General features: G+C 33.1%; 2 protein-coding genes across 14 annotated transcripts in view; one reads left to right on the forward strand and one right to left on the reverse strand.

The window, feature by feature from the left end:
- LOC126838181 (uncharacterized) overlaps positions 1-14192 on the forward strand; it is a 160773-nt gene that overhangs the window by 144785 nt on the left and 1796 nt on the right. For 9 of the 12 annotated variants that reach the window (XM_050572355.1, XM_050572358.1, XM_050572364.1 and 6 more), the window contains 4 exons: positions 141-283; positions 924-1006; positions 3366-3555; positions 11316-11481. In XM_050572355.1, the coding sequence (XP_050428312.1) occupies positions 141-283; positions 924-1006; positions 3366-3555; positions 11316-11417 (518 nt within the window). In that variant the 3' untranslated portion in view covers positions 11418-11481. The remainder of the gene's footprint in view (positions 1-140; positions 284-923; positions 1007-3365; positions 3556-11315; positions 11482-14192) is intronic. The other 3 variants (XM_050572356.1, XM_050572359.1, XM_050572362.1) reach the window with 1 other exon arrangement.
- Positions 4969-9503, reverse strand: LOC126838184 (uncharacterized). Of its 2 annotated transcripts, none has more exons than XM_050572374.1 (2): positions 9425-9503; positions 4969-6540 (listed from the first exon to the last, which is right to left on the reverse strand). In XM_050572374.1, the coding sequence occupies exon 2, from the start codon at positions 6512-6514 to the stop codon at positions 5021-5023; it is 1494 nt and encodes a 497-aa protein (XP_050428331.1). In that variant the 5' UTR covers positions 6515-6540; positions 9425-9503; the 3' UTR covers positions 4969-5020. The 2 variants fall into 2 exon arrangements, with proteins under 2 accessions (XP_050428331.1, XP_050428330.1); XM_050572373.1 differs by lacking the exon at positions 9425-9503 and adding an exon at positions 6609-6713.

A 14192-nucleotide genomic window follows, 5' to 3' on the forward strand; every position in this document is an offset into this window, starting at 1 on the left:
TCGTTGTTTTTGTGGTTGATTTTTATATTATTATTATTATAATATTATTGTACATGTACCTACCTACCTACATTAAACACCGATAGCTCGTATATGTGCTCAAGTCTGGACTCACCATGTATTTTCCACCGTGTTTACAGCGCCGTCCAGTCCGGTCCATAACCGGCGTTTGCTGACCACCAGGAACATAAGGATGAGCTCTGTCGAATTGCCCGACGACAACGACAAGTCATTGTCGTCGGCCAGCACTTCTCCTTGCCCGTCGCCGGTGAGATATCCACAAGTACAGTATTAATACATACATATATAGTCGCTGTCTCTGTCTATATCTGTATCTCAGCACGTGTCTTCGTTCTTCTTGACTTCAAACACACGAATAACAACACTTCTTCAAACAACCATACTTACCTTTAATACTTAAGGCGGTATCACAGCTACGTCGTCCGTTGTGTCGTGTGCCTTATATCGCCTTCTGATTGGCCGTTGTAATCACGGTATCATTGAGTAACCATGACCTACCGGGTTATTGTTAGAGTTGAGCTGAGCTCAACTTTTGTATCGTGTGGTATGGGTGGTTAAAGTATGGTAACCGCGGTCAATTGATTTTTTATCAATTATCAATTTGAACATACTTATTACTATCACTATCTGCATTAAGTGCCGGTTTGTCATTGATGGGGCCGTATACGGTATATTTATAAGAAATTATTTTATCAAATTTTAATTTATTTCGCGAGTACTCTATGGCATTCACTGATTAGGTAACCACGGTCGATAATTACCAAATTGGTATTAAATAGTTACCATTAGTAACCTTAAGTGGCCACGCCCACTTCTTAAATCGCACGACACGACAGACGACATAGCTGTGATACCGCCTTTAGCCATGCTAATTGTGTTTTTTTGTTTTTCCTCCCACGCAGAAACCACACAGGCTGTTACCGAACAATTTATACGTGGTGCTGTACAACTTCAAAGCTCGCCGAGAAGACGAACTCGACTTGAAGTGAGTGTTGTAATAAAACCAATTAAATCTTCTTCTTCTCCGCCGCCGCCTGTCTTAAACATCCACTCGGCATCACCTTGAAACTGATTGAGAAACTTTGAAAATTACAATTTTCCAAAAAGAAATAATAATTGGTTAACTAAAAGTAATTTTAAAAACGCGCCACCGTCGACGCCCGTGTAAACGCTATAAAGAATTCAACTTCTTCAAAAGTTTTCTTGGGCACTGTTATTAGTAGAAACATATTATTATGGCCTGTATGCATTATACAATTTGGAAAAAATAAATAAATATCAAAATAGATACCGCTTTGCCGTGTTAATATACGAGTTTACAAATTTAAGCCTAATGTTATGTTTTATTTGATTGCCTATTAAGTGCGGCTTAATAAATGCTAATGTAGGGTCTTCTTAACGATATTGACTAAAATATGATATTGATATATATTATAATAAATCCTAAAATTATTCCCTGTTATTCATTTCAAACAGCTCACCTTAAAATATGAGCCAGATCATTTTCAGACCCTTTCGGCCCCTAACTTAAAGTATTGATTTTCTCGTGTCACTATCTTATCATTTATCTCTTATCACTAATATCTTATCTCTTGTTTCTAATTATTTACTTCTAATCTCTTATCATTTATCATCTATTTCTTATCATTTATCTCTTATCATTCATTTCTTATCTCTTGTCCAATCACCTATTACTTACCTTTCATGCTGGAACACCCTATATAACAATAATAAGTGGCGAAAACGTAAACAAATATTAATTTATGACATTTCCATTAGAATAAGTATGTAATTCTGATTTAAACTGTTCCAATAGGGTTTTAAAAAAAAAATTCTAGGATAAAAATATCTATCATGTACAAAAGCGGAGTTATATTTATATGAGTATGGGCTGGATATATATGTATATATATGGGCAGGCAAGCATGCATAATCTAATTTTATAATTTTTACAATTTTAAAACAGTATTGTTAAACTCGAGTTTTAAGTTGTTTAATTAAAGTAAAAACGCACGAGCACGCACTACGTGTACGACGATGGTCTATTATCCGTGGGGATTTCATTTTTTTTTATTTTTCATGAATATTCATATAAAACCGCACCCGTGTTAGCCCTAAGTCCTATATAGGCTATCTTAATAATTGCAGCCATTGCTTTTATGACGTTTCGAGTGGAAATTATTATTAAATCAAATCGGAATCGTTTCCTACTGTTTTTTTTTTTATAACGTTTTTATTATGAAACACAATAGGTTAGGTCAAATAATATGCAAACAGCGCTTGTATTTTGTTCGCAAATCATTGAAGTGTAAATATAATTGCATAAATAACCTTTCAATAGTTATTATTATTTATTTCAACGGTATAAATAACACCTAATTAAATCAGCGGCACTCAGTTCAACCGGGTAATACCGTTGTCGATACCACTATTGTTTACTTGTTTTAATGACCACTCATTCATACAAATAATGATACAAACATTTAATAGCCTTACAAAGACAATAAACTGCACGCCCCTGAAAAATTATTATTTTTATATGAATGTTTTTGTCGAAGAGGTCTATTGCTGTAAAAGTTATACAAATTAATTAACCTGACTAATCCAATTTAATGTTTTTAATTCTTTAACATAGTATTTATTACTTTTCACAAATTTAATAAATATTTTTAGAGTTAATACAGTCGATAATATATTTTATGTACTCATACAGTAGTTTATTCCACTTGTTCTTTTGTTCAATTGTAAAATATAGGTTAAGTTGCCTTTTAAAATCTCTGTACTCGACTTGGAGTCTCATAAATTATTATCTTACCTATTGCCAAGTAAAGCCATTGAACATCTGGGTTTTGGCGTTCAAACACTATATTTTCAGATGAAAATTCCATTATGGCATTTTTTTTCTTCCAACATAATTCAAAGGATCCGTATTGCGCTGTTTATTAGACGGCGTGTGAAGTATATTAAATTCCTAGAAAAATTCCGTAAACATCTCATAAATAAACGACCTGAGTAAGTACTTCGGTCTTCCCGGTATTCTTAGGATGTTCGAAATTTGCCTACGCTACCGGTCTGATGAATTTTATAATAAATTTTAATAAAAACATTTTACACGTTTAAGAGGAGGTCGAGTCGAGTCTCGTTTTGTGCTTTAACAGGAACAGCTGAGAAAATAAATTTAAAATGTATATTTATACAATATTAAGGGTATATAGACTTCGTCAACGGTTAAAAATTTGACCTACAATTTTGTTCCAACATCGTTTAAGACAAAATCATAATATAATAATGTCCTGATTTTTCTCTAATCTCTACTGCAATAATAATTATGAATTTTGTTTCAGAGCTGGGTACAAAGTGACCGTTATAGACACTTCGGACCCGGCCTGGTGGAAAGGCAAGTGTTTCGGCCGCGTCGGTTATTTCCCATACAACTACGTGACCAAAGTACAACCCGGCGAGAGACCTTTGCAGGTCACGCATAATTTACAAGTGTCCGACGGCGACAATGGACTAACATTATTAAGGGATCAGGTACGTTCACCCGACACTACTTATGCTTCCTAGGATAATAATATTACTCTGACTATTGACTATTAATTACTCTAATCTAATGTCGAAACTGGCAGACGGTGCTGTCAGGCATATTGGACGGCATATTATAATGTAAAACAGTATGACAATTGGCGGGGTGCGTTAATTTTAACTCTCAGAAGATATTGTTTTTACAATGATGTATTTTTAATTTATTTTGTCTGCACCCACGAGATATATTTTAAACTGCTGAAAATCGTCTTTCCCAACTTTTTATGCCTAAAGGTATAGACTGTGTATTTGAAATAAGAAAAAAACAAAACTTGTTTTAATAGCATCCAATAGTTTTCATATTAGCAACTGGCTTTTGAAACATTACCTACTATACATAATAATTATTATTATGCGGGTGAAATGACATTGTCGATGACAAAATGAAAATAGGTTTTTCAATAAAGTTAAATTGTACATGTTAATAAGTGTGCGAGTTTAATTTTAATGTTGTCTAAACATATTAGAAATAAATGAACGTTTTCTCGATTCAAACGGAAGAATTTGTTTCGCTTTGCAGACGTTATTCGCCTTTTTGTGCATTTACAACAAAACACTATTTGTTTGATATATTGTTCCCAGCGGGATAAGGCCGCCGCTTTAACACAATTAAAGCTCGTAAACCACTCTGGGAAAAGTAATTAGTATACAAATCGGTTCGCAGCAGATATACACTGGCCACGGTGTTGTCGATGAACTGCGCCAAACCATTATCATAAACGCCAACAGAACACTCTATAGTAATCAATTACAAAAAGAGTTTTCTCTTCCCCGAAAGCAATATTATAGCGACGGTCGTCCTCTTGCCATATTATAAGTGCTTCGGTCACACCAAACGCGGCCAATAAACCACTCACATAATCTTATTAGGCCGTTCCAATTGATACGAGTCCTTTGGCCTTTGCATAATATTAACATAGAAATAAACGGTGCTAAGCAATATAGGGGTGGGTTACACTTTTCAAAATTAATTTAGATGTTCAAATAATAATTTAATTGATTTTTTTCCCCGTTCCACAAGCAACAAACGGTCTCAGGATATGGCAGTGTCGGGCCTTCAAAGTATACTCAAGTTTATTAAAGTATAATAGTTAAAGACCCTAAAACTAAATAAATGTGCGGACGAATTATACCTCCTAACATATAAATAATCGATGTATCGAAAAATTGTTTTTGTGTTTTCATATTTGTCTAGTTGTTTTGACAAGAAATCTGTTAAAAGTGTTTTTTTGTAACACTTGACCCACAACGCTCCTGGGTGGACTTATATACTATATAGAATGATACATTTTTTTGTATGTTTATTTATTAGTATTAATTAGTTAAATTTTCCCACAACCGAAATAAAAAATATAGGTGCAATATGAATAAAAATTAAAAAATCCCTTATTGTAATACGATTATATAATATATATTATACTTCATAAGAACGTTCCTTCTTGGAACGCGGTAGATTCTTTTCGTCGATCATTTTCAAAAACGATTGCACCAACCTGATTGAATGTTTTCCAATATGGCTTTTAATTTTCTCAACAAATCTTATGCCTACATTGTGAACGTCACTTAAGGTTTTGCACTGCTCACTATCGGTCACCGTCACTCTGATATTGGGTAATTTATTTTTTCTAGTAATATACTTAATGAGCCTTGTAATTTTTCTCTTCATATGTGACAAGGAACCTTGATAATCTGTAATATTAGGATCAGCGTGTTCATCACTATTGCTCTTATGCTCAAAAATGAATTGGAATGATTCAGAGATTTCGTTGAATGTCAGGTCGTGGTTTAACACCATTAAGTCTTTAAACTCGCCTAAGATAGTATATTTGAAATTAAAGCATGCTTCTAAAGAGTCATCTTTAAACTTTTTGTATGCTTCTAAAGAATCTAAGGAATTGATAACATAATCTATAAACGACAATGTTATTTGCAGCATTATTATTTTCAACGTGCCAATTACCCGACGCTGGTACTTTCCGAGGGATCTAATATCCGACAATTTAACTGGAAAACTTAAATCGACAGGATGGGGATTTGCTGCCAAAAATTCGCCAAAAAACATTTTGCATATTCTCTCGTCTTTAAAGAGCAACAACTCGTACGAAATCGTTTCGGTCATCGAGAACTCCAATAGTTTCTTATCCCGGTTTTCCTTGAAGTTTTCATGTAGTAATTGTTTGTTCCTTTTTATTGCATTCATCACGGCGTCACAGTTTTCAACGAGAGTTTTTGTTGTATCTTTTTTTACAAGCGAACAACAGAATTGTTTCTTTTCCAGTAGTTCGTGTACAAATGAACGGTGCTCACATTTTTCGGATTTTATATTGAAAGAGTTGTCCAATTTACACCGTTTGACGCGTTTGTTTATTACGTTCAGCACGAAATAATGCAAACGTTTGTTTTTCTTATACACGTTAGCATTTACCGCAATAAGCAATACAGCCCTAAGACGCCTATAGAATTCTTTTATTAGACGGGCGTATATATAAATTAACCATAGATCGTTTACCTCGTCGTGTTTCGGATCCAACAACGAATAGATCATCATGGTCGCTTCTTGATCGAACGTGAAATCCTCAAGTTCCTTCGGCTCGTAAATGGTTTTGTCTTTGCGGAAAACAGCGTAGCCCGTCAATTTCAAATGCAACTGAGCGCTGTAATAGTATCCACACTCCAGTTCGTCGTACAAGTTGGCTACACTTTTTTGCAATTGGCCGAGCGACTGATCCTTTAAACTTTCACGCTCGTATCGGTTAGGTTGGTAGCTGTAACCGGTAGCCAAATGCTGTAAGTTTAACAACAAGTTTTTGCAATTTTCGATTTCTTTCTCCTCGTTACCGTACGACCCGTAGATAAATTGCATTAAACGAAAAAATAACAATACATACCACAATTTCAACACGGCCATTTTGTCACCTCTTACAGCTGCTCAACCTGCGAATGATTAAAATTGATTATTATCAATTATTAACTATCATCAACGATTAGTAGATTTTACTTACTCGAACTTGCAGATGTGGCTTTAAATGTACTAGTGCGACGTATCGAATAATTTTCCATAAAAACTACCGTCGTTGTTTGTACAGAGCTTATATTTTCAAATGATATTTTTGAAACCTAGTATTGACAATGTGTGCTTGGTTCGTACGACTTTATTATATGTATATCACAAAATAGCATCAAGAAAACAAATGGATACATCCTAAAACTGTCCACATATTATTTCAATTCATAAAAGATTTAACGCATTCATTTGTTATATTAATGCTTGTACCGATATTTTTATTTCTACCATTGCACCAAAGCGTTCATTTGAAAATGATTTTATCCCTTTCAGTTGTCATAATTCCTGTGAACCTGTAACCTCCCCATCCTCGCTATGCTCAGACCCCACTGTTCCCTATCCTCACTATGCTCTACCCCCACTATTCCCCGACACCACTGAACTGGCTTTTATTTGTTATGACTATTTGTAATATTCTTATAATATGTTGTGTTACACAATTTTTTGTTGATTTTGTGTTTTATTTATCATGAACAAAACTAGAATTAAAAATGTTGTAGAGGTAGAATTAACCATAGACCAAGTTCTATATAATATTTGTTGTTATTTTATATGTATTGTTATTGATGATAAAAACAATTTCAGCGATGTTCTTTAAAAACAAATATTGAAACAATTTGTACGTTTTGGCAAATAATAGCGCACCAATAGAGCATGGTTATTACATACATCTTTGCATTTCAACCGTACAACATGATCCAAGTGAATAATATGAATTTAAAATCGAAAAAACAACCATTGCCTAAATTAAATTTACAGCGTTTGGCTAACGATCAAGTCAACTATAATGATATGGTTGCTGTAATTTGCTAGTCTGCGTTTATCCGAACCACTACAAAAGCCATATTACTGTTATTGGATAGGTTGTTATCTTGTAGTGGGCTTTTAGTCTCATAAAAAATGTATGGCCGAATTATACCTCCTAATATATAAATAATCGATGTATCGAAAAATCGTTTTTGTGTTTTCATATTTGTCTAGTTGTTTTGGTAAGAAAGCTGTTGAAAGACACAAGTGTTTTTTTGTGATGCTTAACCTACAAAGTTCCTTTGCGGAATTATATTAAATAGAATGATATATTTTTTTGTACGTATATTTGTCTGTATTAATTAATTTAATTTTCCCACAGCCGAAATAAAAAATATGGATACAATAAGTATAAACAAAAAATTCCTTAATTGTAATACGAAAAATTATATACTATACGTTATAAAGACGTGCCTTCCTGGAACGCGGTAACAACTTTTCGTCGATCATTTTCAAAAACGACTGCACCAACCTGATTGAATGTTTTCCAATATCGTTTTTAATTTTCTCAACAAATCTTATGCCTACATTAAGAACGTCACTTAAGGTTTTGCACTGGTCACTATCGGTCACCGTCACTCTGATATTGGGTAAATTATTTTTTCTAATAATATACTCAATGAACCATGTAATGTAGCTCTTAATATGTGACATGGTACCTTGAAAATCTCTATTATTAAGATCAGCATGTTCATTACTATTGCTCTTAGGCTCAAAAACCGATTGGAATGATTCAGAGATTTTGTTGAATGCCATGTCGTCGTTCAACACCATTAGTTCCATAAACTCGGCTACGATTCCATCTTTAAACTTTTTGTATGCTTCTAGAGAATCTTTGGAATTGCTAATATAATCTATAAACGACAACGTTATTTGCAACATTATTATTTTCAACGTGCCAATTACCCGACGCTGGTACTCTCCCAGAAGTCTAATTTCCGACAACTCGCCTGGAAACCTTAAGTCGACAGGATGGGGATTTGCTGCCAAAAATTCGCCAAAAAACATTTTGCATATTCTCTCGTCTTTAAAGAGCAACAACTCGTACGAAATCGTTTCGGTCATCGAGAACTCCAATAGTTTCTTATCCCGGTTTTCCTTGAAGTTTTCATTTAGTAATTGTTTGTTCTTTCTTATTGCATCCATCACAGCGTTATAGTTTTCACCGAAAGTTTCATCTTTTTTTACAAGCGAACAACAGAATTGTTTCTTTTCCAGTTGTTCGTGTACAAATGAACAGTGCTCGCATTTTTCGGATATTATATTGAAAGAGTTGTAACATTCACACCGTTTGACGCGTTTGTTTATTATGTTCAGCACGAAATCATGCAACCATTTTTTTTCATTAAACATTTTAATATTTACCGGACCGCCAACGCCCCTAAGACGCCCAAAGAAATCCCTTATATGACGGGCGTATATATAAAGTAACCATAGATCGTTTACCTCGTCGTGTTTCGGATCCAACAACGAATCGATCATCATGGTCGCTTCTTGATCGAACGAGAAATCCTCAAGTGTCTGCGGCATGTAAACGTGTTTGTATTTGCCGAAAACAGCGTAGCCCGTCAATTTCAAATACAACTGTGCGCTGAAAAGGTATCCGCACTCTAGTTCGTCGTACAAATTGGCTACACTTTTTTGCAATTGGCCGAGGGACTGATCCTTTAAACTTTCACGCTCGTATCGGTTAGGTTGGTAGCTGTAACCGGTAGCCAAATGCTGTAAGTTTAACAACAAGTTTTTGCAATTTTCGATTTCTTTCTCCTCGTTACCGTACGACCCGTAGATAAATTGCATTATACAAAAAAATAACAATATATACCACAAGTTCAACATGGCCATTTTGTCACCTCTTAAAGCTGCTTAACCTGCGAATGATTAAAATTGATTAGTATCAAATATTAACTATCGTCGGTCAAAGACAATTATGTAGATTTTACTTACTCGAACTTGCAGATGTGGCTTTAAATGTACTAGTGCGACGTATCGAATAATTTTCCATAAAAACTACCGTCGTTGTTTGTACAGAGCTTATAATTACAAATAATGTTTTTGTAACTTGGTATTTACAAGGTGTTTGGTTCGTACGACCTTATTATATGTATATCATATTTTACATATCATATAGGATAAGATCGTACCGATTTGTAACAAAGATAACTGTAGGAACGTTTTTAAATCAAACATTTTACAGAGATAAGTACAAAATTAAAGCACCTCAAACAGTTAATAGTAGATAAAAGAAGCAGTTTGTATTCAAATTAAGTTTAAAAAAAAAACGTACCCAAACTGTATAATAACGCCGTTGTACAAGACTATAACTACGGTTTGCTTGTTTATTGCATTCCGTCAGTTGTATAGTTTTTGTAGTTGAAGAGGAAAAGCGGATATCGACCGCAGGGTTTGCTACGGTTAGGTTTGATTAGTGCATAATGTATAAGTTTATACCTATACACAGAAACGGTTTAACCGACAATCTAAAGGACAAGCCAATAACGTTAATGGCTATGGGCTTAAGGTTGAATTAGACCGGAGGTAGATTTAGAATAGGGCTATAACGTTAACAGTTTTCTCAACAATTTTTTGTCAAACTTTTTTTCTTGTGGATACAAAAAAACAGACTTATAGGTAATGATATTAAATTATAATAGACAGGCTATTTAACCCTAAATGTATGTACCTAATACTAAAACTTATAAAAATATTTTCAAGCACATTATATTGTCATTACAATGCTTGTATCGATATCTGTATATTTGAAAGTGATTTAATACTTTCAGACTTCAGTAGTAATAATTCATATATTCATTGTACAAGCTTTTTTATTATTATTGTAATTGTGTGGTATTATCTTTTATATTATTAAATATTTGATTTATTATTATTGGATAAACTTCTACTTTTAATGGTGATTACATATACAGCTATATTAGACAATATGTTGACTTTAATTTCCTGACATTTTATTATTATACCGTATTTACTTTATTTTAACTTTATTGTATTTTAGTATTTAAATTTATGAACACTTAAAAATTAATCATATTTTGACTCGAAAAATAAATGTACTATCGATTGTCGACAAATTAAGATAAGAACTATTAAAACAGTACTGCAGCAGCAGCTGTTTTAATAACAGTTAATAAAGCTTGAGAATTATGTTATTACCAGGAAGTGGCATTATTGATTAGTGTATTATTAATGGCGTCCTTATTTCTTCGGTAGCGACGTATAAATTACATTTTATCGGACATGCTATCCAATGACTATAGGCAAATTAGTTTCTTCGTTTAATTTTTTTTTTTAATGTACATACATCAAGTGGAAATTCTATTAATAAACAAAAAATCACCCAAATCATGTTCGCTACTAGAATTGAATTGGGTCAAAAGAGATAAGCCTCGTTAAAATTCAGTAAACCGTAAACGATGTGATAAACGATCAAGACTTAAGTCAAATCCTATTAAATTATCCGACGAACAACCAGACGGTTTAAGCAGTCCAGAATATTCTAAGTAAATAATTCGGGCTCAAAAGAATTAAAATATTTACAAACAGTCAACTACAGTTTTGGTACAAAACAAGCTTATATTTTTTTAATATTATGATCAAATACTTTTTACCAGAATTTTGATTTTATATATATTTGCTAAATAAAAATTTAATTTCTTAACTTAAGTGCCCACTGAGCTTCCATCCCTTTAGTACCCCCCTTTTCCTTTATGCCCGAGTTGTATGCAATTACATTGTCCGTCTCACGACATTAGTGCCCCCGCAAAAGATTTATTTTAATTATTAACCATTATGATTGACTTGTAATCTTGTGTCTTCGCAGATCGTGATCCAAATTGGCGAAGAACTAGACGGTATGGTGGTGATCAGAAATGCGGAGAACAAACAGGGCATATGCCCCGTCAAGTTCCTGCAAGAGGTGTGACAATCGGGTGAGCGATACATGACGCATCGCTTCTCTATGTCTCGACGACCTTTCTTAAGCCCTTGTGAGTATCTCATGTTTATTTATAAGAGGTGCTCGATATTTTACTAAACAGCACCTTTTTTCCTATGAAATAATTACTTAAGCTACAAAAGTTGCAAAAAAAATCTGTATTGTATTAAATTTTCAAGAAAAAAATTGTTGGAAATCAGTTGGCAACATTTTGAAAAACGAGTTTAAATATTTATTTTTTATGCAAATTATGAAATACGCCTATAAAAACATATCATCTATCTGTTTTAAACTCAATTTTAAAAATGTTTTAAACACAAGGGATGATGCTCGTTAACGCATATATAACAATTGTTATGGAAAAAAGCATTTATATCTTTCTACAATTGGTCAGTACCTATCCCAAAGCTAACCGCATAAGCTACTGCTATATTTTGTATTAGATGGGGATTTGATATTCGAATGAAATACTACTATCGCGCCAAGCACATCAGTATGCTAACAACCTCTTTGTCCAAAGGGGTTCTCGTGGAACGTTTATTCAAAAAGCACACTAGACTACACTACAAAATGCCCTATTGTTTCATTCACTCTCCTCGGCCTCTTGTTATTTCTAAGACAACGGTAGTGTATCGCATGAACGAAGTTGGACGCTTTATCTAAACTCAGCATACTTTCAATGTCATCTCTGTCTATCTATCTTTCAATTTAGTACAATTTTTTTATGGAATCCTTTGTGTAGTACACAAAAAAAATATACTTTTATATTTATTCAACCTCTTACACAACATGGTTGGCTGGCTTATGGCAAAAATCAATGAAAAATTAATGCTTAGCCCAAACATAAATTTTGAAACGATACGAAAAACAAAATGTTTTTAATATAATGTTTTTTAATATTTTTAGATATCTAAGTAAGTATTTTGATTGCTGGGCGTAATCAGCTTTAAACAATACTTCTTTAAAAGTCTTAAATCGAAACTCATAACTTATAAGAGCAATGACATTTTCAATGGTCACTTAACAGAATACAATGAGTAATTATCAAAGAATACTTATTTACTATTAATTTAATCAATAATTCATTTTATATTGAAAACTGTCGTTGAACCAAACATTTTGTGTTTTGTGTTGTAAAGTAACTCTAAAAACAAAACTAAACTAAATAAAAAGCCCATTGAAAAGCTAAACAGCTTGAAAATGTTCTTTGTATGAAATATCAATTTCTTTTTTATCCTATTCTGCTGTGTATTTACAAACTTGATCAAATGTATAACTATTTAAATTTAATATTATGTTTTTATTGTTCTTGGTTGAGTTTTGTTTTGTTTTACTTTTAAACTTCTCTAAGTTATTTGATTTTAATTTTTCTCTCGTTGACTCCGATATCGTCGAGAGTTTATTAAAACTGTGTGCACGTGCAGATTGTTTAACGAAGATTTTCCACGCTTTTCGCTTTGGAAAAGTTTTCATTTAACTCATAATAAAACTCTAGCGCACTACTCCGTTTGTAGTCACACGGTTGATGGTATTATTATTATTATTTGATAGCAACAATATCTGTCAAGATTAGGTGTAAACTGTAGTGCTTACGCCAAAGCGGTAAAGAAAACCGTGATCCATTAAAATATATTATAATTAATTGTTATTGTTATTATGAACAGAATGAATGATCATTAATTTTACCAGATAGCAGAGCAACAACAGGGTCGCACAGCGCTCCGACTAACAGGTGTACCTAATTTGCCTACCTATCGCGCCGTGTTACATCAATGCCAAATTAAACTCTCAAATAATTTAACAAACACTGTAATCTTTATGTACATCGTTTTATGGGAAACATTTATTTATGTTTTACTAACGTGCCTCGGGTTAACTCTCTGTCCATCTAGACGGATATCTTCTCTTTTTGGATATCTGATCGGATTCAATATCGACAACCGTGATTTGGTGGGGTTTACTATTCGAATGTGGTCGACTTCGCTCTGGAAAATATGAAAATGAATTTGAATTACCATAATATTATTACAAACAGTGGCCAATTTTTTTATAGGTAGGTGGGAGAGGGGTAAAGAGCAAAACATTCCGTACAGCCAGTTTTATTCGCTTCGGGCATATTACCGTCCACCCTTTTGTTTGAATAATGCAATAGCAGAGAGATGGGCAGTAGGTGAAATATTTTTAATCTAAATAAATCTGTATTTACACAACGGAATTTGGCTTATGCGGCTCGTTAAGATGGCCATCGCCGCCTCCTTCTGATACGCTATCTTATTATGCTTCTATAATAAAATATTTTCATATTAATGTGCTTTAAATATAACAATCACTGATATATCACATGTTTTAATATACCGAGAACCAAAATTTAAAAAGTGATGAAAATTAATAAAAAATACTAATGTTGAGAATATTTTGTTATTTGTATTTGAACGTACGGGTCCTACTATAAATGTTTGATTGAAATAATTTTTAAAAATAAGACCAAAACAAATGGCCACCAAAAATTGAATTTTTTTTAACAAATATATACATGTATATTGTATGTAAATGGATTATGGTATCATGGTGTGTTCTAAGAGTGATTGTTGAGGGGGATGCCTATAGTAGTTTTAATGTAACACAAACAGAAGGACTATAGTCAGTCTGCCTAGTTAAAAGAAAAACAATGTAAATCGACGTCGGCCATTTTTGTGGGATTTATGTGTAAGTAAAATATATATATATATATATATATATATATATATAATATATCTGTGATTC

This window comes from Adelges cooleyi, unplaced genomic scaffold, assembly GCF_023614345.1.
Source record: "Adelges cooleyi isolate 19-005CV unplaced genomic scaffold, UGA_ACOO_1.1 ACOO_flye_CR_arks_rails_tigmint_CR_PRNA_30, whole genome shotgun sequence".
NCBI classification, from domain to species: domain Eukaryota; kingdom Metazoa; phylum Arthropoda; class Insecta; order Hemiptera; family Adelgidae; genus Adelges; species Adelges cooleyi.

What these genes read in the sequence shown, in the direction of transcription:
- LOC126838184 (XM_050572374.1), bottom strand. Translation starts at nt 6,514, where the DNA reads ATGGCCGTGTTGAAATTGTGGTATGTATTGTTATTTTTTCGTTTAATG.